General features: G+C 52.7%; 1 protein-coding gene across 1 annotated transcript; it reads left to right on the top strand.

Annotated features, from left to right (window-relative positions):
* The first annotated feature begins 9,042 nt into the window (after positions 1-9,042).
* Positions 9,043-25,804, top strand: IGF2 (insulin like growth factor 2). Its single transcript, XM_082284540.1, has 4 exons — positions 9,043-9,514; positions 17,083-17,245; positions 23,968-24,134; positions 24,579-25,804. The coding sequence occupies exons 1-4, from the start codon at positions 9,410-9,412 to the stop codon at positions 24,819-24,821; spliced, it is 678 nt and encodes a 225-aa protein (XP_082140666.1). The 5' UTR covers positions 9,043-9,409; the 3' UTR covers positions 24,822-25,804.
* The last annotated feature ends 1,007 nt before the right edge of the window (positions 25,805-26,811 follow it).

Raw genomic sequence — 26,811 nt, forward strand, 5'->3', positions numbered from 1 at the left:
AGCTCTTCAAACACCCCAGTGACTCAGACAAATATGAGATGATGCTCATGTAAGTTAATTAGTGAGCGAGGGTAGTACTCAGCCTGCCCAAACGAGCCCGAAGCCCCTGGGCTGACTCACTGGAAACAGTGAGGTTCCCCCAGAAAGGGATATCGAAGCAGCTCATATGAATCAGCAGTTGCAGGCACTCATCATCTCCAATGACAGGAGCCCTGGAGCAGCACGCAGCAGGTCTGGCCTGAAATAACTCCCCACCTCGGACACTGAGGTTTCTTGGAGGGAGAGCAACTTTCCTCTAAAAGGAAAGGGGATGCCTGCTATTCATTGCAGGATTTTTCTCTCTCCTTGTATCACATGTAGAGACAAAGGAATTCATTCTATCTCTGGAAAACATTTTTTTTTATTTTTTTCCACTTTGGATTAGGTTCGTGGAGAAGAGATTGTTCCAGTCTGGCACCTCTTGTGGTTACTGTGCTTGTTTTGACTAAAAAACACCCGTGTGATCTCTGCATATTTGAAATGGTTGCCTTTAATGCAAAAAAAATCTAAACAAAAATCTCTGCAACTTACTTTCAGGCAAAACAAAAATTCCTTCAGCACGAAGATCAACCTGGTGGACTGAGATGGCTCAGCAAGAGACCCACCTGGAGAAATGAAGGGAGGAGAGGTGGGCAGATTTGAAATAGGGATGCCATTTCCATCATTGTCATTACACTTGCTGATCATTAGACATGTCCAGGTCCTTGCATAGCTACAAGGGCTCACTACAGCCACCTCTCATAATCAGGGATGCCCTAAACTGCTGAAGTCAAATGCACTATTTCCAGTAAGTTTTGTGTTGTCCCATTGAAAGTTTGTTCACATGTTTTAATTACTCTCTGGCTACCACTGCCTCAGCAGCACGTCCTTCCAATGGGCTCAGGTGAAGGCAGAGGGGCTGCTGCGGGGTTGGGGAGGGCACACACGCAATGGCACAGGGGTGCAGGAGTCACCTCCAGCTCATACAGGCCAGGGCACTGAGGGCGTGCATCCCATGAGCTCCACCGGGAGCACACGCACCGAGGTTAGAACCCCAGCGCCACGGGAGGTGGCTGACGGTGCCCCTATCCACACATGGATTATGCAGGGAAGCACTCGTGGGGGGTCTCCCCTGGCTGGGGTGATATCTTTCACTGCAGCTTTCTTTAAACTGTGGGGAAGTTGGATTAGGTGAGGAATTCCACAATTTCTTAGCTTTTCAAATAACATGTCTGCGATATCACCCAGTCTGACTTGAGCTCCCACCTGCCTTGGGAATCCAGTTAACCCTTTGTCTGTTGACTTCACAGAGGGCCTCTCTGGAGCCCGTTATCTCTGGATGATGAAGAGACAGGGACTCAAGTGACACCACCAGAGTGGTGCCGGAAATAGGGGGTAGCATCTGAATCACCTGCCATTTGGCTCTACCTACTTAGACAAGCACTCGCTTCCCCCTCAGCCCAAAAATACATTTGGACACACACACACACACGCCTGCACGTGCTACGCAAGCATACCACCTGCTGTTTTGAAAAGCTTACATGCACGGGTTTTTGGGGAGGGTTACCTTCCAAGCAATTAGTAGTTAGCTTAGCAGTCTCAAGGGTCCTACCCTGTGTGAGGTCTCCTGCTCCAGACAGGCTGGGATCTCTACAAAATCTTTGCTTCTCTCACCAGAGCCATTCTGAAACACAGCTGGCAGCGTAAAAAACCCTCCTCCCCATCACACAGGATTGTGTTATACCTACTTGCCCTGTGACACTACTTGGAGATGCCAACCCTAGCTATACACCTGTCCTCGAAGGTGAAAGAGCTATGAGCTGGTGACATCCCCAGGCCCACCCTGTCTGGGACCTGGCTCAGGGCACAATATCCAGCTTGGCTCTGCCAGCACCATGCCACATGATTGCCACGCTCAGTGAATTTTTTAGCAGCAGAATATAAACATTTCTAGTGAAGTGCACTTAGTGTGAGTTGCTTTGCCAAGAGCTGTTGCCTCCCCTCCTTTGCTGTGATTATGAGACAGAGTTTTGTTTAAGCGAGAAAACAAATTGCCCACACCTCTTCCCTCCCCTGGGCATCCATCACCCATGGCAAGGGCAGTGTGGTCTGGAGGGGATGCTGGCAGCATGGGTGGGCACAGGATGCCCCTGTGTCACTCACATCAGGAATGGGAATGAGGTGGGCGTGTAAGTTATTGCAAACTCCCGTACAGCCCCTGCCAGCTGTGGGTGCTGGAAGTTCCAGACTCAAAGGCAACAAGGCAACAGGAGACAGACTTATCCCTGTCATGAGCTGGTGCATGGGGATGAAAACCAGAGGCAAATTAAGTGGCTTGCCCAAGGTGATGTGTGGATGCAGCGGCACAGGAAGGCTCTGTGTGAGCCCCATGCTGCCCCTTGTCCCCATGTCCACAGTCCCCTGCCCATGGGACCCCAGCCCCACATCCTACTTTGGGGTCTTCACTGCTCAGCTAACACATGAGAGCATCAGTTGCTAGGCCTGGCAGCACATTTGTCCTTCCAAAAAAGCCCTGGCTTGAAGAAGAGATCCCTGATAAGGTGTGAAGCCCTGGCCTGGAGGAGATGCTGCCACCCAACTCTCTGACTGAAGACAATGAGAGCTGCAAACAAAGACCAGCACTGAAGCACAGCAGCAATGCAAAAAGAAAGGAAAAAAAAAAAAGAGGAAGAAACGCCTGAAAGATACATAGCTGGGATTCCAGAACCCCTCAGAGGTATTCGGGCTTAGCCAACAGGCTCGGGGTTTTTTTTCAAAGCCATTAATTACACAACAGAGACATATCTGCACCACTCCACCTCTCTGCGGCAAATGAGGGCCCCACAGATATTGTCTAAAATGCATCACCCTCTGTGCCCCATGCCATCAGCTCCCTTGGGCACTTGGAAAAGTAACCCATCCCATGGTGGTATTTGCAGCTGGCTCTTGTGTCTGATCTTCTGCAGAGTATTGAAAGGGTGCTCAAACCATGCACCTCCAAATGCATCTGAACTGTATGAGCTGCATCCGTAGGGGCAGAGGGTTGGAAATACCACCCTGATCACCTCGGCAGCTTTTCTGAGCTGATTGCACAACCAGGCCAAGAGGAAGGTCTCCAAGAAGGAGCACCAAGGGAATGCTGGTGCATATAAAGACTGCAGTCACCTCTGGCATAGCCCATCACTGGCATTGCCACTGGCCACCCAGTGATGGCTGTTCTGTTGAAGCTGATGGAGAGGATCTCAGAAACAGCTGCTGTGTCCTGATTTTTGGGAAGAAGAACTTACTAAAAGCTCACGGGCTTCCCCTCATGAATCCAGCGGTAGGCAGCCAGACTGACCAGTTCCCACTGATACTCCTGTGGGCAGGACAAAAGATTTTTGCGGTCGATCTCTGAATTTTCCAAGTGCAGACAGAGCAAAGTGGTGTATAAGGGTGCCTTGCTGGAGGATGAGACACGGACACCCTTAGAGGACATGGTGCGCTCCTGCTCAGAGGCAAATGGCATCCCTGCACACCACCTTCCCGCTGCTCAGCTCCTCCCTGGGAAACCTGCTGCTAGTGTTCCCTTCCCAGAACATCCTCATCAGGCCATCCCCGCAGGGACACAGCCATGGGTCACAGTCTTTGCCCCAAAGAACTCCTAGTGCAAAGGGTTTCCTGCCATCTCCTGCAACATGTTTCATTTGCAGGATGTTTTGACTCAGAGCTTGCTCTGTAGACAGACCCATATTTGTACAATGCTGTAAAGAGCCAACTTCACCTCCTGGTGCTTGGAAGAACTAATTGTACCTGCTGGAGCTTTTATTGGTCATTAAACAATTTTGGACCACTTCTTCCGCATGACATTCCAGTGGGTATTTTGATGGAAATGCTTAAAAAAAAAGGAAAACAGGAAATGGTGATGTGCTTAGCTGTTAACATAGGCACAGATACATCTTACTTCTCTGCTACTCTGTTTGTTGCACATTTTTGACACAAATCATCAGACAACACTTGGAGCCTTCTGGGCTCCCTCTGCAATTAAAAGAAGCTGGGGAAAGGGCAGGCATTTCTCCTTTTTTACCCCGTTTCACCCTTCTTGGAAATTCCTTTCAGGAATTCGTTAGCTGAGGTGGAGTCCTCCTTGGCAACCAAGGATAACCAAGAGATGTTTGCTGTTCCACAGATGATGGACAGAAAGCAGACACTTTTCTCCCTTTCTGGCATCATCTGACCCTGGGACCCCTTGGCCTCCTTTTTTTGGGCCATGCTGTAGACAGCATTCCAACAAGCAGACCCACCAAGCTTCACTCACTGAACATCATTGATGCTTTTTCTGTTCCTCCTTCACACTTGCCCACAGCGCACAGAGCACCCCACGTGCTCCTTCCTGCAGCCTCTTGAGCCATGTGTGCTGCTCACACTGGAGCTTTTCTCTAGTCACCAGGGACATTGAATTTTAAAAGACATTACCGAAATATCAAGTCTGTCCAGCCCATAAAAAAATGCATAGTTTGTCCTCCATATAAACAGGGGTGAAAACACTACACTGTTTTCACTGACAGTGCTTTTTACCACTGCCACAAATTCCTCTGACACAGGGCAATAACTTACCGTGGTATAACTTCATTTTTGCTTTGCTCAGCAACCTCCAGGTCCTCAGGAAGCAACTGCCAACACCTCTCCCGAACACCTAAGTCCAGTAAGTGCTCCAAGGCATTGGTAGATCTGGGCAGGAGTTGATATAAGAGTCCCTCTTTCTCTCTGAACATGCCAAAAAAGGTGCCCTGCTGATGTCTAAGGGCATCTGGCTTTTTCCCTGCCCATATAAATCCTGCAGCAAAAACCCTCTGGGCTGGGAGCATGGCCTCAAAATGTTCTCTCTACCCAGGGGTGCTAGGAGTCCTAAACACACCTGCCCAGCTCCTGCTCTTGTTTGTTCCTTGCTGACCAGGGGCCCCTGGTGAATTATTTCTCTCACTCTTAGTTCTTTGACTTCAGCTTTTTTGCAGGGACCTTCCATATATCACATCCCCCTTCACCAGTGAATCTTTCCTGTTCCAACGGTTCGGTGTGCCCCAGGATCAATATATCTCAGCATGCAAGGACAGGGTGTTATTGTCAGGTTCCTGGGTTGATACAAAGCAAAAGGTATCATTTTCTTAAAGGCACTGAGAGATGCTCTAGGCCAAGTATTGTTATTCCTCAGCCATTAAAAAGCTGTGTATAGGACTCTGGCTCATCCCTCTCCAGTCTCGCTATGGATGACTTCTTCTAGTCCTCAGTGACCCACAGCCTGCCCTCACCTTCCTTTTGGCTCATCTTGGACATCTCAGCCCATATCTGTGGGGCATGTCAGTAAAGCAGTCTGGTTTCTCCTGGCTGTCCTCACTCTTGACATATGAGATTTTAGGGGGACATACAAGAATGCAAACTGGGGTACCTCTGTAGTGCTGCAGGCACAGCACCTGAACCATGCACCGCGAATCCCCACTCTCTCCACCTTGTCATTTGTGCTGTAATTGTGAAATAAACCAAATGAGCATCACAGGGTGCATTGGTTGGGCTGGGATTAGGTGACTTCTCCTCTCTTTGGATTTTAGGTGGGAGAGGAAGGGAAAAGTCATGTAAACATCCCCTTCCCTGAAGGTATCTGCTTGGCTTACCTCCCTAGCGGCATCCACCCTGGCCCAGGACCACTGCATTTCTGCAGTTATTTACATTCCTCTGCCTTTGCTGAAGCTCACATCCCTGCCTGCAAGGTCCAGGCTGGACCAAGCTTTCCTGTTCTTCCCCCTTTCCCTGGAAAGCCTTCCGGCCCAGCGCCACGTGTTGGTGGCCACCCACGAGACGCTTTGATCAGCTCAGATGGGCAGTGCCGCCAGGAGGCTTTGCAGTCTGCCCTAACGCTTCCGAGCTGCTGCAGCAGCACAGGCTTTCCCTCCGAGTCCCTGACATCCCCTGGTCGTTACAGGGCACCTTTCAGATACTGCTTTTATTTCAGCTCCCACTTTAGCTTCACTCAGTTTCAGCTCACTTTGCTTGACTTTGCTTTGTGAACACTGTCCTTGCTCCTTACAAATTCGATGGGAACCCACAACCGTGATTTCTCTCCTGAACTGCACCGACGACCACGGAAGTCAGACAAATGCAAGAGGCAGTGGTTTATTTTTATTGTATTTTCAACATTTTCAGGTGATGCTCTGCTGCAGCCCCATCCACTTTGAAACCAAAATGCTTCCTGGGATGCTGTGTTTTTGCAAGACCCTTGGTGGTCAGTGCTGTGCTCTAGAGGCCTTCCTATCTCTTTCTTTCTGCCTCCTTGTCTTCAGGTTTGCTGCGTCCTTGGCTTTACAGGTCCTTCTCCTGCTCTCCTTTGCAGGACCTCCTCGCAGGCAATGCCAAGGGCTGGAGTTTGGGGTGGAGGCAGCTATTGTTCCAGCTATCTGCAGTGAAATGTTCCTTATGACTGTATTAAATGAAGGGCGGAGGTCACACATCCCTAGTTTAAATTAGGTTTCGCCTAACCTTTAACAATATTACACTCGTGGATCCTCTCATAACTCACCGAAGAAACTCCCAAAGGGTTTTACCACCTCCCTCTTTTCTTCCTACTGTAAGGATGCCCGAGGCTTAATGTGCTTCTCTCCAATTTCGCTTTGATTTCTAATCCTATCCCCTTCCTCCCCCCCAATACAGATATATTCACTCCTTTAAAGGTGGGGGAAAGAACCTGTTCCTTTTCTCTTCTGGGCGACAGCTCTTTCTTTTGTGTCTCTTTCTTCCTTTCCCCGCCCCCCTCCTCTTTCTTGACACAATGCACTATTTATTTGCACTGAAGGATAACTAAGAAGCAATTAAAAGATCAAAAGGCACAAACACAAGTAGATCCAGTGGCAACTTGTGGGGTTTATTTTGCTGTGGCTGCTGCTGCTGAATCTTCACCAAACTGCTGCCGTGTTTTTCCCCCAGCCAAAGGACACCTCTCTTAGTGGGTCGTCTCTTCCTCCAAACCGACTTTTTTATGATCACTATTTTTCACCCCCATTGTTTGCTATTGCAGTTGTTTACTGGAAAATCACTTGTTTTTCTCAGGGAGATTAACCCTCCAAGCTTTCTTTTGTCTACTCTCAGGAGGTCCTTGTGGTGAGTTGGGGGAAGGGAGCTGGGTTCCTTCAGCTATTAACAGTAGCTTACAGCCCTGCTGACCTCCCTGCCAAGGTTGGGTCCTTTCCTTTGATGGGTTTCTGCTTTTGCAGGGAGGAAAAGTGGTTTGCTCTTTGTTAAGACCACCTCTGCTGAGAGGTTTGCGAGGACCCACAACCGGGATTTACTAAGTCCTGGGCATCTAGGAGAAACTCCAAAAGCCCAAGGTAAGGAGAAATCTGGAGCCCTGGCACATGCTGGCAGATGCTCATTCTCGTTGACAGCGAGGTCACTTCTTTACGTGTTTAAATATCAGTGTAGGAGCTGAGAACTGATGCGTGTGATTGAGTCTGATGTGTACAGAACTCCTTCCTCAGCATCACCACCCTCTCCTAGATGTGCCGATGTTTCTGTTGCAGCCCACAGCCCTGACACCAGAACTGCTGGGTGTGCTGTGCAGCGACACATCCCAGAGGACAGCTCACTGAACAGAAGGATGCTAGGGAGGAAAGGAAAGGATGCCCAAAGCCTAGTGAGAAAGGATAATGCTGCCCACATTTTCTTGGGCACGTTTAGGGCAATTCTGACTGCTGAGAGATGCACCAAGCCTCCCATCCTTGGGCGGGGGGGGGTGGGGGGGGGAGGCAAAGTACAAACTTGAAAAAGGCAAAGAAATATGGGGGGGTTTTATTGCATGCTGGAGTGAGGACTGCTGCATCCTCGCCGTCTGCCACCACCAGCTATGGCAAGCCCTACCTGAGGTAGGCCAACCTGCCGCTCAGGTCTCAGGTAGCCCTGCTCCTCTCTGCTCCAAGAAGGGTACGCGCCTGTGGCGCAGCCTGATACGCGTGCCCCTGCAGAGGGGCATCCTCCGGGGCAGCGGTGAGGGTGCGGGCACCGAGGGCTGCCTTTGAAAGCCAGCGGGGTTCCTTCCCCGGGGCAGACTTGGAGGGCAGATCCTGGGGAGCGGGCGAGTGCCGGCCGATGCAGCGCGGTGTGCCTGCCATGCAGCAGCGCGGAGCAGCGGGAGCGCGTTCTGCCCGCGCTGCTGCACACGCACGGCGAAGCCTGGGAAAAGTCCCTTTGGCTTAGAGGCAGCAGTGCTCTCCTGCAGGAGCCGGCGGGAAGCGGAGGCGACCCAGCGAGCGGGAAGCGCTGCGGGAAGGTGCTCTGCGAGGTGCAAGATCCGCGTGCGGAGGGGCAGCGTCCATGTTGTCCACACGGACACGCGGGGGTGGCCGCGGGGCTCGCTGCCGCCCAGGCCGGGGCTCGCTGCCCGCGGCGGGGCAGGCACGGGGACCGGGGCGGCCGGGCGGGAATGCCCGTGCCTTTGCCGGGGAGCTCTTCCGAGCAGTTCGGAGGCCGGCGCGGACACCTGTGCCCGTGTGCACCTAGAGAGGGACCCCCGAGAGGACGGGCTGGGCGATCTCCCCTCTCCCACCCCGCCGGGACTCGGGGGTGGCCAGCTCGCAGCGAGAGGCGCTCAAGGGGTGCCCCCAGCATTTTGGGCAAGGGGTCGGGGTGCGGATCCACAGCTCTTCCCCTCACCTGCGCGGCAGCGGGGGATGCACGTAGCCCCCCTCCCAGCCGGGGCCGGCAGAGGGGGTAAAGCCCCCACCTCGGGTAGCAGCACGTAAAGAAACCGTGCGGCAGAAACTTTCTGTCCCCTCTTCCCTCCCGAGCTGGACTCCGGAGGGTTACGAGGGAGAAGGAGGGAAGAAAGGAAGGGAGGGAGGGAAAAGAGGGGGTTAGACCGCTCTGCAACATTATTGGCTGCCGTGGCCGGGCTGGTGCTCGCCGGGAGAGCATGCCCATTGGGGGGGTATAAAAGGTATAAAAGCCGGAGCGCCCTGCTTGTCTCCTCGCTCGTGGGGCAGCCAGCCGGGAGCAGCGGGCAGTGAGGCAGCCGGCCCCTTCGCCCCGACCAAGGGGACGCACTCAGTAAACACAAAAGTGAGAGCCACCCAAGGGGCAGCCAAAGCAGGAGGAGAGAAAGAGAAGGGAAGAGAAAAAAAAAAAAAAAAAAGGGTGAAAAACAACCCAGAAAAAAAACAAAAAAGAGAAAAAAGGAAAAGGAGAGGAAAGGAAAGCGCTCGCTCGCTCTTTCTCTAGAATAACAAAATACCCGATCGTAACAAAATAACATCCTTCAGACAAAATCCAGCAGGGACTTGACATACCAAAGAGGCAAGGCGAGGAGACCGTGCCAGGGCTCGGGGAAGGCAAGCCAAAGCTGCGATCGCTGCCAGGGCAGGAGAGCAGCATGTCAAGCGCCGGGGCACACACGGATGAGCGCTGCCGGCAGCCCGCCTTCCTCCCCGGCCCGCCGCCGCCGCAAGAAGTTGAGAGTAGCAGCGGCAGTGCCAAGGTAAGCGCCGCTCCGCGCTGCCCTCCGCGGGCAGAGCACGGTGGGATTCCCCGCGCCGTGCCGGGTAGAGCCGTGCCGTGCAGAACCGTGCCGTGCCACGCCGAGCCGTGCCGCCCCGGGCACCGCTGAGCCATCCCGGCCGCTGCCCGCCGTCCCCACGCGTGTCACTAGAGGGACCCCGAGCGCCGGCCCAGCCGCTGCCGGCGGGGCGGCCCCGCTGCGGTGGGGTGCGCGGGGTATCCCCGGGGGTCCCTCCCGCCGCCCGCGCCCGCCGGCGGGGATGCTGCCGGCCGGGATGGGGCCGGCGGGGATGGGGCCGGCCGGGCGGCGGCGCGGAGCCGGCGCGGTCCCGCGTGGGGAGCGGCGGAGGGGCGGCAGCGCGCGTGTGCGGGCGGCCGCGGCCGTGCGGGGGCCGGGCCGGGGCTATGCGAGGTCACGCAGGGCTGCGCGGCCTCCCGCTGCCCGCCGAGCTCCCTCCGCGCGGGGCGGCTGCGGGAGCGGGGAGACGCGCGGGGGGGAGGGGGGGGAACCGGCGGCTCTCCGGCTCCGGAGACCGGGGAGATTATTAAACTCTCTTCTGCAAAACACTGCGGTGTGCTCGGTCTCGGGAGGGATAAAAATACAGGGAGGAAAAACAAGAAAGCGGAGCCAAAAGGGAGTGAGAGTTAATGGTTGGCCTGCAGCCTTCGACTTTCTGTGATTTTTTTTTTTTTTTAATTCTTTTTTCTTCTTCCTTCCCAATTGCTTTTCCCTACAGTAATTGTTTTAAGAGCGCAACTTGGAAAGGTTTTAGCGCTCTGTTGAGCAGTAGGGAATTGGGGCACATGAGGGAACTCGGATTTAGCGTAACTGTACCAGCAGATGTGGCTGCCTCGCCTCCAGCCAGGGGTACTTCAGCAGGGTTGCTGATACGCCAGGTCTCGCTAGGGTGGTGTGGAGCAATCAAGTGTAAAAACAAGGTTTGTGTGGGTGGTTTTAAACAGACACCTCGGGAGACCCGCTGCTTTCAACCCAGGCTTCCTATACAAAGTCTGTAGTTTTCTTCCAAATGCTGGGATGTGCTTGGGAGACGGAGGTCTGTTTTTCTTTGGGTTTGTTTATTGTCAGGTTGTGTGTGTATGTGGGTGGTTTTTGGTTTTTTTTTCCCTTTTACTTTGCAGGGTTCAGCCTGTTGGGTTTTTTATTCCTCCTCTTGCCTTGATTTAGAGTGGAGTTGAGGAGCCTGGGTCGTGGGGTTTTGTTAAGGATGACTTTGTGCTAAGGACATCTGGAGGTATAAAACTGACTGACACTTCTGTTTCGAGTTCCACTGTGCTGTTTTGGACCCAACTTGACAATTTTGGTGGGGGTGAATGGGTCAGAGCTGTAAATCTTGCTCCGTGTTGTTGACACCCACACAAGTTCACTCAGCCTTTCAAAGGGGCTATCCCAGCTCCTGTGAAAATTCATTAAAGGATAAAAGATTTGACACCGCGGGTCCCCTCCCACTGCTGCATGAAATTTGAGAGCCAAAATGTGTCTGCGTGTGTGTCCCAGTGCTCTTTCTGACAGGTGATCTTTTTTTCAGCCTGGCTGGAGGGCTGCTGCTTTGACCAGTCAACCCAGAGTTGTCAGTGTATGTCTTCCCCTTGATTCCTATAGGCTTCAGCACAAGCCCAGCTTGCCTCATGGAGCACCACAGAAAAGCATTTCTATACTTTTCTTTTTTTAAATAAAGCAAACACAGCAGGTGAGGTCTTATTTTTAGAGGGACCGAGGAGTTGGTGTGTTTCCAGGAGTGCATACGAGCACTGTACGTGGCCCACCCTCTCCCAGCTCGTGTCCTGGGACTGACCTCTCTGATCCTTCTTTGGATTGTCTTTGCTTTTAAAAGCTGATGAGTGTCTTAGCGGGGCAAAGCGATATCGGCCTCCCTCGGCACGGTTGTGTGAGGGGTCAGGAAAGGTGGGGGGGCACCAGGGGAGGAAGTCTGCCTTGGTGTTACAGCCTGGCTCTGACAGGGTTAAAGTTGCTCTGCCAAGACATAAAGCAAGTTCAACGTGTTGTGGGAATATCACTTGCCAGTAGACTCCAGTCACCACAGTTCCTGATTTAACAGCTTAACTTGCTGTTAACTTTCCCTGATATACTCCAGGTTTTGGAAGGGAATGCAGAAAGGAGAGAGGAACAATAAAGAAAGGAGTTAAGTGAGGCTACTAAAATGGACTTAAATCCCTTCACTGGGTCCTGCCAGCTGTCTTTAGAAGAGTTAAGCAAGATTGCATTTCCTTTTTTTTTTAATACAATAAATCAAATGTTTCTGGGCCGCATACCAAAATTTATGCAATACACTCTGACTCCCCAGCGGGGTGAGTAAATGGTACTGAATACCCCATTCACCTTTTTCAGCTTGATTTTTCCACAGGCACGGTAGCTCTCCTGCAGCACATACAGACGTGGGGTGTGGGCAGCGCTTCCCTGCCTGCCCTGGCCCCTGTCCCACAGGCAGAGGAGGCAGGTGCCTCTCTGGGCTCACAGGATGGGAGGCAGAAAGGTGACCCCCGGTGTGGGGCAGAGTGGGCTGCTGATGGGGATGAGCAGTGAAGACAAAAAAAGTGAGGGCTAAAAATAGCAGCAGTATTGCCAGCCTCAGCCATATGAATGTCATGTGAGCCAGGTGCCAAGAATCAGGAGGTATTTTATTCTTTTCAAGCCTGAGCAAAACAGCAAAACCCCTGGTCCTCTTGAGTCAGTTTTATTTGCCTGACATCTCAATGGTCAAAAGTTTTGTGTTTTGAAGCTTGCTTCCTCCAAGCTGTGGGTGGTTGGAAATCTCCTTTCTCTTTCAGATGAAAAGAGAGGCTCTTCTGTGGCACAGCATGAGGTGGCTCTTCTGCCTTCAGGTACTGCTGGGCACCTCATCCCTGTGCCTCTGCCTAAGATGCAGGTCCTGGGTGGTTTTCAGCTGCCAAGGCACCTGCCTCTCACGCTGGCTTCCATTATCCATTTGCTCCTTGACACCTCAGGGCGTCATGGCCCGGTGCCCTGTCTGAGGTTGGGTTGCCCCATGGGCAGGGCCGGCATTCACTTGGCACTTGAGAGGTTGGCACACGCCCACATCCTGCTCCTTCAGGATTGCCACGCTCAGAACCAGGTCAGCTCCCCACTCTCCTGGGGCTGTTCATGGACAGGAGTAATGCAGAGAGGCAGATGTTCAGCATCTCTCACAGGCAGTCATCAGAGTAGCAAAACATCACTCTGCCCATTTGTTTTTGAAGGGGTGGTGTGTGAGGAATGCTGGGATGTGCAAACTGGGGTTTTCCCCTCTGGCACGTGCCACTGGGTTTGGGCTGATGACTTTTCTTTCGCCATGCTCCCTTTTAAACACTGCACTGCTCCACAGAGAAGCAAGATTTTTTTTCTTTTTGCTGTCCAAATCCAAATTTTGCAGACTGGGCCATCTGTCAATTCCCTCCTACGTTGGTCTGTTCATATTAAATTGCAATGAAGGCCAGACTGAAGAAGGAATTAGGTCAGACGGGAGGTTTTGTCTCTGTTTTTGGGGAGATGTTTGTTGCCTGAGAGGCACTATGGTTTGGTTTGCTCAGCACAAGCCTGATGCCTGAGCTGTACTCTGAGACTTGGCAACTGGGCCTTTTAGTGCATTGTGGCCTCTTGTCCCCCAACTCCCCAGCAGCTGGACAGAAACTGTCAATCCAACTGATTCAGCAGCAGATCCTGAAAAAATCCATTAACGGTCTTGAGTGGGAGGGTGACTCCACTGCAGACCTGCTCTCAGGCTCACTTCCTGCACGCCACAGGCACTCAGAGAGGACCCTCTTTGTTGGTCCTCTCTGGTGGCTGGGGGCTGCCAAGAGGTGTTTGGGGCACAGTGACATGTGCTGCAAGGCAGGAATACACAGGAGTTCCAAGGCAGCGGCAGCGTCCTGCACATGGCAGCTTGTGGCTGAGCTGGTTCCAGTGGCTTTGTGTGGGGTGCTGGGGATGCCAGGAAAGGCAGGAGAGGGGCAGGAAGGATGGAGAGGGAGGGAGGGAGAGGCCAGCAGTGTGTGCTGATACCTTATCTGAGTTCTGCGCTGATAATGCTGCTTCAGATGTGGGTTATTCAGAGGCACTTCAGGTGTGATTCCCAGGATGGTACAGGTCACATGTGCAACCAAGAAATTCCTCTTGCATCACTCTCTTGCACACTGTGTGGGGTCCAAGCCCTCCTTAGCGGGAATTAGGTGCTCAGGTTATTGGGCATCTGGCGCTGCCATTCCCACTGCATCCTAAAGCCTTTGAGCTCTCCCTGGGCACATGAGGAAGAATGGCAGGTCTAGTTGACCCTGCTTTGGCAAGAATGGAATGGTGGTAGCTGTAGCCTCTCTCCTAGCAGAGGCAGGATCTTGTCCTTTTGGGAAGTGGCCCACTTCCCTCTCACTGCCTTATTCCTGTTCCATTTCATGTAAGAGGCTTTCTAATAAAATATGAAGGTTCCCAACCACTGGTGTGAATTTACTCCTGTTCCACAGCTGAGGAGACCATCCCTGCCCTAATGCTTGGACTAGAAACCAAAAGCTGTGCTGTCCCATGTTTCTAGTGGAGAATGAAGTCTCAGAGGTATTCACAGCGCTTAGACTAATCATGCTGAGCAGCCATTCAGTTGGCCATGACAAATGAAGCCCACGTGCAACCTGTGCAGATGGCATGGTGCTTGCAGCAGCCAGGTCATGGGCTGCAGGTACCCAGCTGTGCCATGACACCCTGTTTTGGGGTGCACCTCGCCATGGCGAGGCAGGTGCAAGCTCTCCTGCATGGGTCTGTTCATCCCTGAATGTGAGGGAGGGAACAAGCAATTGAAAGGTTATTGGGACATGCTGAGCCAGTGATGGCACCCTGGGAGCCTCTGCAGCCTTTGTGTGAAGGTTGGGGGCTTTTCCTCAGCAGAGTCAGTAGGGCCAAAGGGAGAGGGAAAGGCTTATTGGGTTGGGCTGGGTTGCAGCTCCATCAAGCTGGAGAGAAACTGCAGCTCTGGGTAGTAAATAAAGATGCTCTTTGCTTTGCTGCCTGGTTTCTCATTACACAGCTGCTGGAAGGAGCAGGGAGACGCCAAGGTGACAGCAGAGGGAAGGGCTGGTGGCTGGTACATGGGCAAAGGTGGACTCAGTTGCCTTTCACACCTCCATGTTAGCCGTGCTCTGGACGACAGCACTGGGGCTCTCCCTGTTCCTGCCGCTTCAGGGACATTTCCTGGCCCGCCTTACACGGTGTGTGGGCACCTGGAAAGAGCTTGCAGTGGAGGCAGGGAAGGCTGCCAGGGGCTTGCAGTGCGGCTTGTGCAGGAGCGGGTATTTTCCAAGGAGCACAAGTGTTTTTCCACAGAAGGTATCAGGTCTCCCCAGCATCAAATATCGCCCACTGGCAAAATCTCGCTCTCCCCTTGCTTCAGAGCATCTCACCCTTTTCTTTAGACTGAATGTGGAGGAAAAATTGTGTTTGTCACCTGTGCACCCAAGCAACCCCTTCTTGCCGGGGGTGGCTCTGGCCTGGGGGAGGCCAACATGCAGCCTGCTCGTTAGCCACAGTGGCCACAGCCAGCATGAGCCTAACTGGGGACAGGGGATTATGTGGGTGTCTTGAAGTCCCATATCAGTGCCTTCGATGGCAGCACTGGCTGGTGACAAACCCATCACCCTGACAATGAGCGCTGGCACTACCTGAGGATACCAGCAATCGGGATCTGAATGTGAAAAAAAAGGGCTGAAAAAGGGACAGGAGCAGGGTGGTCGGTCGGTTGTCATCTGGAGGTCTGGCTGCTGATGCTGCAGCACCAGGGTAATGACTCCAGCAGTGAAGGTGATGCTGTGTTCACATTGGGGAGCCCCAGTAAACACCTGTTGGCCACTTGATGCAAGAAATCAAGGTGCTGGTGATAAAACACTGAAGCTTGGCAGCATGGTGCCACAGCCTGGTGCCATCCCTCTGCTCCTACTGTAATATAGAACAAAATCTCTGCGGTGTGCTGAAGGGACCATTGCTGCTGGAAAAGCTGGTCCTGGTCCCATCACTTGCCAATTGGAGACCAGTTTGTTCCCAGGGCTGCTGCCTCTCTTGTCCAGAGCTCTGGAGGCCTTTTTCCAGTCTTGCTGATTTCTGCCAGCACAAGCTGAGCAATATTATGGGCATCAAAACTTGAGCACGAGGAATGCCCCCCACAGCCCACCCAGACCTTGAAACCTCTGTTTTGGCTTTTGCTACTGCTGATCCCTGTCCTCCTGCTGCTCAGTAGAGCTCATGACTTGTAAGCACGATGCATTTCTAGCAGTGACAATTTGAGCTACGTGCTACTAAAAATTCGGGAGCAAGGGTGTCTTTATTGCTGGCAGGACCATAGCGGGGCCTCGGGGGAGCTGGGCTAATTTCCTGGCTGTGCTGCAGACTTCCCCTGTGACCTTGGGCGAGTCATTTAATCTATCCTGGGCTTCGTCTCCATCTCCGAGCATCCCGGGGGGGTGAGGTAATATTCATTAACTGATATTATTCTCGAGTTGCTCAGATGCTATGGTGATGAAAGCTGGATGTGAAACCTGCTGTCTTGCTTGAATATTAGCAAGGAGAGGGGAAGCTCTGCTTGAGATTAGGTTTGCCACACATCGTCTGCTATTTTGACGTGCTTCTCTTCTTTTTGAGCGTACCTGTCTGGTCAAAACCCAGCGTTATTTGGCTGTATGTGCACTGTGAGGCTCATCACTGAGGGACTATAATGCCTTGAACCATCCATGGGTTTTGCCCTGTCCAGTGGGGCAGTAGCACCCTTGCTTTACACCTGCTGACATGGAGGTAAAGCTGTTTGCTGGAGCCAAGTCAGGGGAAGTCTTTGGGCTAGTTAGCAAATATCCAGGGTGTTTCTTTTTTAATGCTCTGCACTGTCTGACACTGTCTTTGCACTCCGTACTGATGCCTTAGGTGTGTTTCCCATGGGATCACATTGTTCCTGAGGGATGTCTTCTCAGTCCCAACTCTTGTCAGCAAAGACAGCTTGTGCAATCAGCCTCTTGATTGTCTGAGCCTCATCTCTCTCACATGCCCAGGACAAAAGCTGTTCTTCCCAGCTTTTCTCAAAAGCAGCTCTAGGACAGGTTGAAGCTTCACTTGTTTTCACTTTGGATGGACATGTTTTCAGACAGGGCATGAAAACCTGTCATCAGAAGAGGAAAAAAAAACCCTACTGATAATAATTTGAATGAATTCCCTTTTAAAAGGGGGGGAAAAATAGTAAAATCCCACTGTTGAAAGAGCAGGGGAAATAAAAGCCTTTTGGAGGTAGGCTGAAGTGGGATTTTCCAATGGAAAAACTGCTTCAATGCAAACCTTGTCTGCCTGGAGCTGCTGCCCGGCAGGCCGAGCGCAGGGAGCTGGCCTCACCCCAGCGGCCGTCGCAGCGCTGCCGGTCCTTCCTTCCTTCCCTGCAGCAGCAGCAGCATCCCGACATGTCTGGGGCGTGCTGTGGGTGGGGGGGCAGGGCCCAGGGGAGGTGGCAGAGAGGGGTCTGTCCCGCGGTGCTAATGCTGTGCCTCTGTCCCCAGGTGCAGAGGATGTGCGCGGCGAGGCGGATGCTGCTGCTGCTCCTCGCGTTCCTGGCCTACGCGCTGGATTCGGCCGCCGCCTACGGCACGGCGGAGACCCTCTGTGGCGGGGAGCTGGTGGACACGCTGCAGTTCGTCTGTGGGGACAGGGGCTTCTACTTCAGTAAGTGCTGGGCAGCTGCCAGCAGCGGGCAGGATGCTGCCCCCACCCCACGCCTTGCCTCAGCAGAGCCGGGCGGGGAGGGAAAGGAGGGGTTTCCCAGCCTGGTGCTTTTCATGATTTCCTTGTATATGGCAGTAGGGCAGGAGGGGAGCAAGAAAACGGGCATGCTCAGGGTGACATGCATCCACTTGGCACTGGTTTGGGGGACTGTCTGGTACCACGGGGAAGCTGAGTCCCATCTATGATGCTCGGGAAAGTCAAATGTCTCTGGGGAACCGTATGTGACTGGTTCACCAGGGATAAGGGCAACTCATTACAATAATGAGGATGTCTGCAGCCACCGCTCTGCTGAGCTTGGGTCCTGGTTTATTTTGAAACTTTGCTGCCTAAGCATTGCATCCTGACAGCAGGCAGGAAGCTGAGCGCTCTCCCTTCCCAGGCAGGCTTTGCTTGGGTATAGCAGCACCTTCTAAGCTGCTCCCAAAATTTCGTGACCTCCCAGCTATCTACTGGTGAACTTGTTGCTGAAGAGTGATGTCTTACCCTTTTGCAGTGCAGCTAATGCAAAAAAATGCAGCATTGCTTTTGTGTGCAGCGTGCAGATGGCTTCAGACCAGCTGGCTGCAGCGGGCTTTCCACCAGGATGCTTTGGGTGTTTGGACCATTGGCTGTGCAATGGATTAGCTGCTAAACAGGAAGGATGAGGAGTAAACCAGTGACAATGGATGCTCAGTGATCTATGAGCAAAGGTGCCTCGAGTGCGATACCTTGTTTTGGTGTTCGCTCTGCTTGGGAGTGGGAAAACACCATGTCTTGCTCCCCACTGAGGACTGAACCACAGAGTGACTGACTACAGGAAAGATGCAAAGCCAAATGCAGGGGGGAAGAGGATGGAGATACCAGCTGCACATGGTGCCATGTATTTGGCAGTCTTGCCTCTGCCTTGGGAAAAAGGAACTAAAAAGTCACCTTCAAGTAAACAGGGTGCTGTTTTGGAGTAATGGAGTTGAGACCCAGCCTGCCTCTTGTTCCAGTCTGCCTGTGCAGGGAACAACGGGGTGCTGCAAAGTTAGGAACCTACTTTGGATGTCCTTTTCCAACCTGGATGTCCCTTCCCAACCCAGATGCTTTGCCAGACTTGTCTGGTGCTGCCTGCTGAGGTTGGGCAGAGAGAGGCACAGGGATCCCATGCACAGCCACAGCAGGGTTCAGGCTGTGTAGTTTTGGGCAGCTGGTTGGGCTGCAGGTGGCTTTGCAGCTCTCTGTGGGGGTGATCACCCATCCCAACTGAGCAGCAGGATTTTCTCATGGCTCCCTGGGTGTTGTGGGCAGGTGGCACTTTTGGGGTGCTCTGGGTGCACTTCCTTGCTGTGATGGAGCCAAGCAGCGAGGGTTTGCATGTCAGCTGCCCTTCCTCTTTTCATCTCCCCCTTCCCTTACTGGTAAGGAGGCAAGTGCTTCTCCCGCTTTCACAGCTCTTCCTCTCCCTCTATATGTAGAGGAGCATCTGTCTCCCTCCCTGCTTTCTCTTCCCTCCTCCTTCTCTCTGGGGATGAAAGGGAATGGGGCTTTTGTTTTAAGGTCAAACTGACCTCCTTTCACCTCAAATAACCCAGCTGCCCAGGCCAAAATAAAAACACTTTTGAAGGCAGACAAGTCTTTTGGTGCCAAGTGGCCAGTCTGGTGCTTGCAAGGGGGTTCTTGCTTTATTTCTTTTTGTCCTCTCTCATCCCCCTTCCCCGCTTCACCTTTTTGAATATTTCTGGTGAGCCCAGGTACTGGGGAGGAAGCGTAGTCCAATATTTTAACCCTTTCAGCATCTGACCAGCCTGTGCAATGCAGGGCTGAAGACGTTTGGGCAATGCCTCTACTTAATGAAGGTTTTGGACATCCCCATTTCACTTAATTTTTCCCCTCTCTACTTCCCTCAGTTGCCCTCATAAGTGATTATTTCTGACTATGTTCATCTTCACTGCTAAACCCACATGGCTACACAGTCGTCACCATGTAGATGCAATAGGGCACAGTTATGTTGCACAGTTGTGGGTTTATGCCTTAAAACCAGGCCTAGGTTTGTCTTGAGCACCTCACAGCATGGGATGTGTGATCTGATGAGCAGCCTGTGCTAAAGCAGCTGTTCACACAGGAAATAAATGAATTGGGCAGCCTTGTCCTGTGCGTATCTGAGGGCCCCGCTTGCTGGACGAGGGTTGTTGAAGCGTCTGACTGGTAATATTGGAAAAAACAAAAATTGTATGAATATCTGTTATTATTTTTTTTCTGAAGCAGTTATTTAAGAACTTGTGATGCTCTGCATTCTTGCAAGACAGCACTTTGCTAGCAAAGATAGCTGTGAAATACAGTGCTCTTTGCATCAGTGCAAGGGGGATGCATGTACAGATGGTGTCCTGGGAGGCATCGCAGGTGCTTGGGGCTGAGAATGTTGAAGCTGCCTCCAAGTGCTGGGGCTGCAGAAGAGCTGCACTAACAGGGACAGGGGCAGGCAGCACTGAGATTACCCAGCCATGGAGCACAGTGGACATGGTGATGCCAGCCCTGTGTCGTATGCCAGGCATGCCTGGGCAGGCTACAGCTGAACCTGAGCACGCTTTGCTGTGCACCGGTGATGCCTCCTCTCTGTGACTTTTAAGGCTTTTGGCTTGGCCGGCAGCTGCTGTCAAGGTGGTGGCTTCCTGCCGTGGCTCTGTGGCAGGGTTGGGACCCCTGCTCCCCAGCACCCACCCAAGGACAGCGGCACAGCCCACGCAGGGATGCTGAGTCCAGGCTGGAAAAGCCCAGCAGGTCTAGAGGAAGCCTCGGCCCTGAAGCTGCTGTCATGCAGCTCTGGCAGGGAGGGAGAAGGGGCTGCAAGGGGAGAGGCGGCCGACTTCTCTGTAAACAACAGCTCCTGTTTCCTCCTTTCCAACAGCTGATAAGAATTTAGCTCTTTGCAGCCGCTTGTGCTGACGGGGCACATTCTTGCGCACCCGCCGCTCCTCCGAATAATACTAGGAAAAAGCAGCGGGGAAAGTGCGGTGCCGGGGTGGGGGAGGGCCAGGCCGGGGGCACTGGGACGGGGCCCGGTGCTGCACAAAGGCCCCCTTGTTGCTCCCAACATTCCTGCGACAGGGGCACGGGGACTGTTTACACCCAAAGTCCCCTTCCACTCGGCTGACCGCCTGATTGACCGGAGGAGAGGGGACCCAGCCAGGGTGGCACCAGCACCGTGCACCCCTCCCCGCAGCATCTGTTCGGCCCCAGCGAGAGTGGGGAGCCAGGAGCCGTGGGGTGTTTATGCTAGGGAAGGGACCCTCCTGTCCCCCATGGCTGTGGCAGTGCCACTGCCCCTGATACAGTGGTGTAGCTGAGCTGCAGGTATGTGGCCTCTGGGTTCTCCCAGGAACGGGTTTGACTTTGTGCCCCTTCTGAGGTGCTCTGTCAGGTTAGCCTGTACCTGGACAGGAGTAACCCCGGGCAGCTGGAGGGCTTCACACTGCTGGACTTTGCATCACTGGACTTTGCATCTCAGGGCTTGTCCCCTCAGCAGCGCTGTAGAAGGTTTTGGTGAAGCTCAGTTTTGGGAAAAAGGGAGCCTAGCCATTCATTGAAGGCCGAGAGGAAGCGCATTTCCTCAGGAGGAAGCAGTCGTGGCTGTGATGGGAAGTAGCTCGCGTGCCCCGGCAATGCCCCAGCCTGCTGCCCACACAGTTCTCCCCTGCGGGCAAGGGACAGAGTGGCAAAACCCTCCCTGGGTTGGGTAGTGGCAGCGAAGTGAGATGCCACCCATGGGCAAAAGCCAGGAAATTCAGCTTTTAGTCCCTGTGTAAATCGTGTTACAGAACAAACACGCTTCCCAATCCAGGTCAGCAGCAATATTTCTGTTAGCCATCAATGTCCTGTTGTCTCCAGGTACTTTCTGTGACTAAATCCCTGTTTGTTTTGTTTGCTTATTTTTTTTCCTAAAGTAACTCTCCCCCAGAGGATTGTAGTGGCATTTGGCAAGGTCTGTACAGACAATTATGTAATGGGAAATGTGCCCTATCGGAGAGTTGTGGTGGAGCTGGCAGTGGTGCCCGCAAGGGGAATGGCTTGCAGCAGCTTTATGCAGGAGAGAAAGGGCAGCATGTTGGGGCTGGGGGCCACACATGTGCCTGATGGGCAGGCAGGGGCAGCAATCAGGGAGGAAGAGGCCATACCACAGTGGTGGTCCCTGCTGGGAGCTCACCCTGGCAGTGCCACACCTGGGCATTTGCAAACACACACTGACATGATCTTCCCGTGTGTACACATGCCAGAAATTGCCCTTGATGGCACGGCAGTGAATATAGTCCTGCTTTCCTCGTTTTTTTTCCTCCCCTCTTCTTTCCAAACAAACACATAATTGCAAGTGGGAAACTTCTGTTTTTGAGAGGAGATACGTAACCTTTGAAAACCTCAACTTCTCCTCAAACCATGTGTGTCATCACTTGTGCAACCTTCTGTTCAGAGGGAGTGTGAATGTAGCCCTTAGGGGATATGCTAGCAAGAGGGAGGGCGCTTGAATTTTTTCTCTTTCCCTTCTAAACTCTCCTTCTGCCCCTGTCAGGATGCCTTTGTGGAGCAGCTTAATGCTTCAGCAGCCTGCCATGGATCGAGTTGGGCACTGGGATTGATAGGAGCTGAGCAGGGACCATGTGCAGTGCAGGATGCTGGTGGCAGTGCACCTCTCCCACGGATCTTACTGGGCACTTCATGCACAGAGATACATGCAGCTGGCCCCAAGCTGGCTCCTGTCCCCATCTCCTTTGACCATCACCACTTGGGCTGCCTACTCTGGCACTGCTTGAGCTGTGGGCACCCAACACACCTGTCCTGCCTTTCAGGGGAGGACCCAATCCAGTGTGTTTATTGACCACAAGAGAGAAAGTAAAACTCCTAACAGTGTTCCCTTCGATGAACCTTTGCCGAGGGGGAACCATCCTTCTCACCTCCCTGCAGGGCTGGTTAAATGTCGTGCCTGAAATTCTTCTAGAGAAAAAGAAAAGGAAGGTGGTGGCACAGGGGGACGAATGTGGAAAACAAAGCATTTGAAATTACTCCCAAAGGCGGGTCTCATGGTATGGATCAGCTGCCCCATCACCCAGCACCGGGATGCTGTGTCTGTTTGTGTGACCTCTGAGCATGGTGGAAGTACACCAGCATGGACCAGAGGGCTCCTGGCCTATGGGAACATGACTGATTTTAGTAGAGAGCAGGTGCCCTGCTGCCAGGGCTATTACAGAGCCATCAATGAGGCACTGTTGTGGTGTTTTCCATGCCTGCATTGCACATGTGGGGCTGCACTGAACTCGCAGGGCCACATCCCGCATTCATATCTGTACTGCACATCTGGGGCTGCTTCTCACGTGTGGAGTTGCACTGTATGCATAGAGACCTGTGCTTTGCACTTTGTCCCGAGGCACTTTGGATGGGCATCCAGGGTGGGATACCCTCCAGAGAAAGTGGTCAGCTCCACGTAAGCCAGCCTTAGATCTTCACTGAGGCCTAATACTTGAGTGCCTGCTTCATCAGGAGTGCAAGGGGTGGGGATGATGGGTCATGCACAGGACCAATGCGGAGGGTCGTGTGTGTTCCTGTGGGTCAGCTGGGAGGTGAGGGCTCGGCACACTGTGGTGAGCATGGTTAGGCATTGCACTTACACCACTCGCTCTCAGTTTTTCCCATGCCCAAAACCTCCTGGCTGGGATGTGGTACCGGATCCTGTTTGCAAGCCTCACTGTTGCTGGCCCCTGTTTCCCTCCCTGGGAGCACCTTGCGCTGGGAAGAGGTGCTCATGGCAGACTACAGAAGCCTGGCTGCAAATCCCACAAACAGCACAAGAGCATAACATGCTACGTGCAAAAGCATGGAGAAAATCCTTTTGTTTTGGGCCAGTTTACATTTTGGAAGTCACAATTCCCAAGCAAATTTGCTTTGCATCAGAAATTCAACTTTACCCGTCTCTTTTACTTCAAGAGGGGGAGGAAACACAGTAAAACTGATGTAAGCTTTTCCTCTGGAGCGCTTTGGCCATATCATTAAGCAGTGATATGAAATGCACTCGGTCATTGCTGCACCAGACATAGGCTTTTGCATCCGTCTGCAGGCAGAAATGGGAGAGGAACCCTTATTAAAAGATTAAGTTTAATAGCTATTCTTGGCGGGTGTGGGAGCCTGTATTCTTTCTGCAGCTGTCTCAGAGCTGTCCCATCTGGTAAAATTTAGCCGCCTTGGTTCGCTTCACCTGCCTGAGTGTTGATCTGGCGGAGGGAGGTTGGCAGCCGCAATGCTGTGCTGCTTCTTTCTAATAAAATTTGCTTGCCAGGATCAACATCAGAGACGGTCGCAGTAATCGGCGCAGCGCCGGCGGTCAGGCTGGGCTTGAGCTTCCTTGCCTCAGCTGTGCCCAAGAAGGCCACCCATGCCAGAGATACAGGAGGGAGATAAACCCCATCATTTAAAGTGCCTTTAAACTGCTGCTGGAGGCACGTGTTGGCATCCAATATCATTTGTCTCGGAAGGTCTTAACATGAGACTTGGCTGGTTTGTAGGCACATGTCAGCTGGTATGGGAGAAGTGCTACTGGTTTTGAAGCATGTGGAGCCCACCAATCTCTGGTGGCTGGAGGTGGAGCAGGTGCTATGGAGCTGGGGAGAGGGTCCAGCACAGGTTGGTGGCTAATGCCAGGATCTCTGCTGTTGCAGGTAGACCAGTGGGACGAAATAACCGGCGGATCAACCGGGGGATCGTGGAGGAGTGCTGCTTCCGGAGCTGCGACCTGGCTCTGCTGGAAACATACTGTGCCAAGTCCGTCAAGTCGGAGCGTGACCTCTCTGCCACCTCCCTGTCGAGCCTGCCAGCACTCAGCAAGGTGAGGAGGCTGCGCAGGGATGGTGGTCCTCCTCGGAAATAGAGAGAGAAAAGACAGGAATGCTGTGGGTGGAGAGGACAAACCCCAGCTTCAAGGTCTGATGTTTCGGCAGAGCTTTTGAGAGACAGCCACCATTGGCAAGTCGTGCCAAATAGCCTGCCAAGAGTCAGCGCCTAGTAAGGTGGGGAACCAGAGGTGGGCTGGGTCAAGGAGTCATGGAATGGTTTGGGTTGGAAGTGACCTTTAAAGGTCATCTAGTGTAACTGCCCTGCAATAAGCATCAACCGGATCAGGTTTCTCAGAGCCCTGTCCAACCCTTCTGTGTCTGTTTCCAGGGATGAGGCAGTATTTCCATGGGCGGGATGGAGGTCCAAGAAGGGAATCCCCATCTGGAGAGTGGGCAGGCCTGAGTGGAGGCTAATATTGCTATCCTTCTCCTCGCAGGAGAGCTTCCAGAAGCCCTCGCACGGCAAGTACTCCAAGTACGACGTGTGGCAGAAGAAGAGCTCGCAGCGGCAGCAGCGGGACGTGCCCAACTTCCTGCGGGCTCGCCAGTACCGGTGGCAGGCAGAGGGGCTGCAAGCGGCCGAGGAAGCCAAGGTGCTGCACCGTCCCCTCATCTCCCTGCCCAGCCAGAGGCCCCCGGCAGCGCGAGCCTCCCCGGAAACGGCTGGCCCCCAGAAATGAACCCTGACCAGCTGTCTCGAGTTTTGATCTCCTGGGGAGGGCGGGAGGACTGGCGATTCCCGACCCCCAAGCCCCTCCGTCCCCGGGGCCGCTGAGCCGAGGAGCGGGGCGGCGGGGCACCCTCGCACCGCTCCGGCCCCAACCAAACAACTGACACAGCAAGGAGGGGATGGCGGCGGCGGTGGCGAGCAGCACCGCTCCCACGGCATCTTCCTTTTGGGGTGGGGGGGAGGGTTGTTTCGTTTCCCACACCTGTTTCATTCCCCCGCGCCCCCAGTATTTCCAAACCTGTACTTGCAAAGGGACAGTTTGGCACTTGAACTTTTTGCTGCTGGGTGCTGCGTGACATCCCTGGTGCCAACGCCAGAAGACAAAAGAAAGAGCAAGAGGGAAAAAGGATATGAAGTTAAATTCTTTTTTTAATCTTTTTTTTCTCGAGAAGAGTCCATTCCGTGTCTTTCTTGACAATAAAGTGAAAAAAACAATAGAACGGGGAGAAACATTGAGGGATAAAAATCTTTTGCCTCATTCCCACCCCACTTTTTTTCTTCTTTTTTGTTTGTTTTTTTTTTTTCTTTTGGTTTTTCTTATTTTTATAACTTTCTTTTGCACCTTTAAAAGAAAAATGTACCTGAGAAGAAGTTCGGAGGAGCCCCCATCTGCGTTTTTGTGTGTGTGCTTCATTACAAGATTCCAAATCGACTTGCACCTTTTTGAAATCACCGATGACGGGAGAAAGAGAGGAAGAGGAGAGAGAAAGCAAGAAAGAGAGAGGGAAAAGGAAAGGGGAAAGAAGAAAAAAAAGAAAAAAAGTGAGCTGATGCTCACTTTAAATGGAGGAGGCGTCTGCATTGCACATTTGCCACGGATTTAGTTGATTTATATATATAATATATTATATAACTTTTTTGGCAAAAAAGCACTATTTTTATGGGACATTTTGTGTAGTATCTGAAGAGGGATTGTAATGTTTAAAATGTGTTATGGTGCTAAAGTAAGTTGGAAGGGAAAAATCCCAGAAATAGCAAGGGAGGGTGGGGAGGGAAGGACAAGATAGCGAATACTGAACTTGAAATTTTAGCTTTTCGTTTTAGGAAAAGTGTGATAAATGTGTTTCTTTTCTCTTCTGAAATATAGCTTGGTCATGACCATATGAGCTAGTTGGCTGTTACTCATGTACACAGATGCACGCACACAGAGAAATACATCGACACGCATCCTTTTTTTTGTTTTAAAAAAACAAAACAACACAACCACCGCGACTTAGACTAAAAGGGAACTGTTCTGGAGAAAAACTATTTTGAATGGTGAAGGTGTTGCCAGTTAGAACTCAAGGCCCTGCTTCTGCACAGACCCCCTGGCCGAGCTTGGCTTCCCGAGCCACGGGGAATCTTGCTCTTCCCCACCACTGCTCGAGTGCCGATGGTGCAGCGAGCAGGCGCGCGGGCAGCCCTCACCCCAAGCCCTCGCAGAAGCAGCAGTTCCACCCCTGCCATCTCCTTTTCCTTCTCTTGCCCTTTGCGTCCCTCTCGCCGGACCCTCACGTCCCTGCTCCGCACCCCCTGCCCTCCTCCCCTCGCTGCCCTGCCGGGGGCTGTGCAGGAGGAGGGGCCCACCTGCCCCAGGGTGGCCGCAGGGCTGGGACCGCTGCATGGGATGGGGGGAAAGGCAAGTCTTTGGCTTGAAGCTCGGGACTCGGTGAGCGGATGGGTTTGAGAGGTGGGCAGAGGTCTGTAGAATAGGTTGGGTTTAAAATAATATATATTATCTGTCTAGGAACCATAAAAGGGGGGGAATCAATTACATCTCCCTAATATACTCTCACTTGCTAATAAAATGGGGACACTCTGTTAACCAGTTCTGTACTTGCTTTGTCTTATATATCCATACATTTAAAACATAAAAAAAAAAGACTACTTGAATTGTATTCTATTTCGTGGTTTGGAGGGGAGGGCTAGGGGCAGTCTTGAGAGGGGGAGGATTTTAATGT

The sequence above is a fragment of the Coloeus monedula genome, assembly GCF_965178545.1.
Source record: "Coloeus monedula genome assembly, chromosome: 6".
NCBI classification, from domain to species: domain Eukaryota; kingdom Metazoa; phylum Chordata; class Aves; order Passeriformes; family Corvidae; genus Coloeus; species Coloeus monedula.

Bases quoted from the DNA above. Each gene is read 5' to 3' on its own strand.
- IGF2 (XM_082284540.1), top strand. From the start codon at position 9,410: ATGTCAAGCGCCGGGGCACACACGGATGAGCGCTGCCGGCAGCCCGCC. The intron at 9,515-17,082 runs GTAAGCGCCGCT...CTCTGTCCCCAG, and splicing joins GTAGCAGCGGCAGTGCCAAG to GTGCAGAGGATGTGCGCGGC. The intron at 17,246-23,967 runs GTAAGTGCTGGG...CTGCTGTTGCAG, and splicing joins GGACAGGGGCTTCTACTTCA to GTAGACCAGTGGGACGAAAT.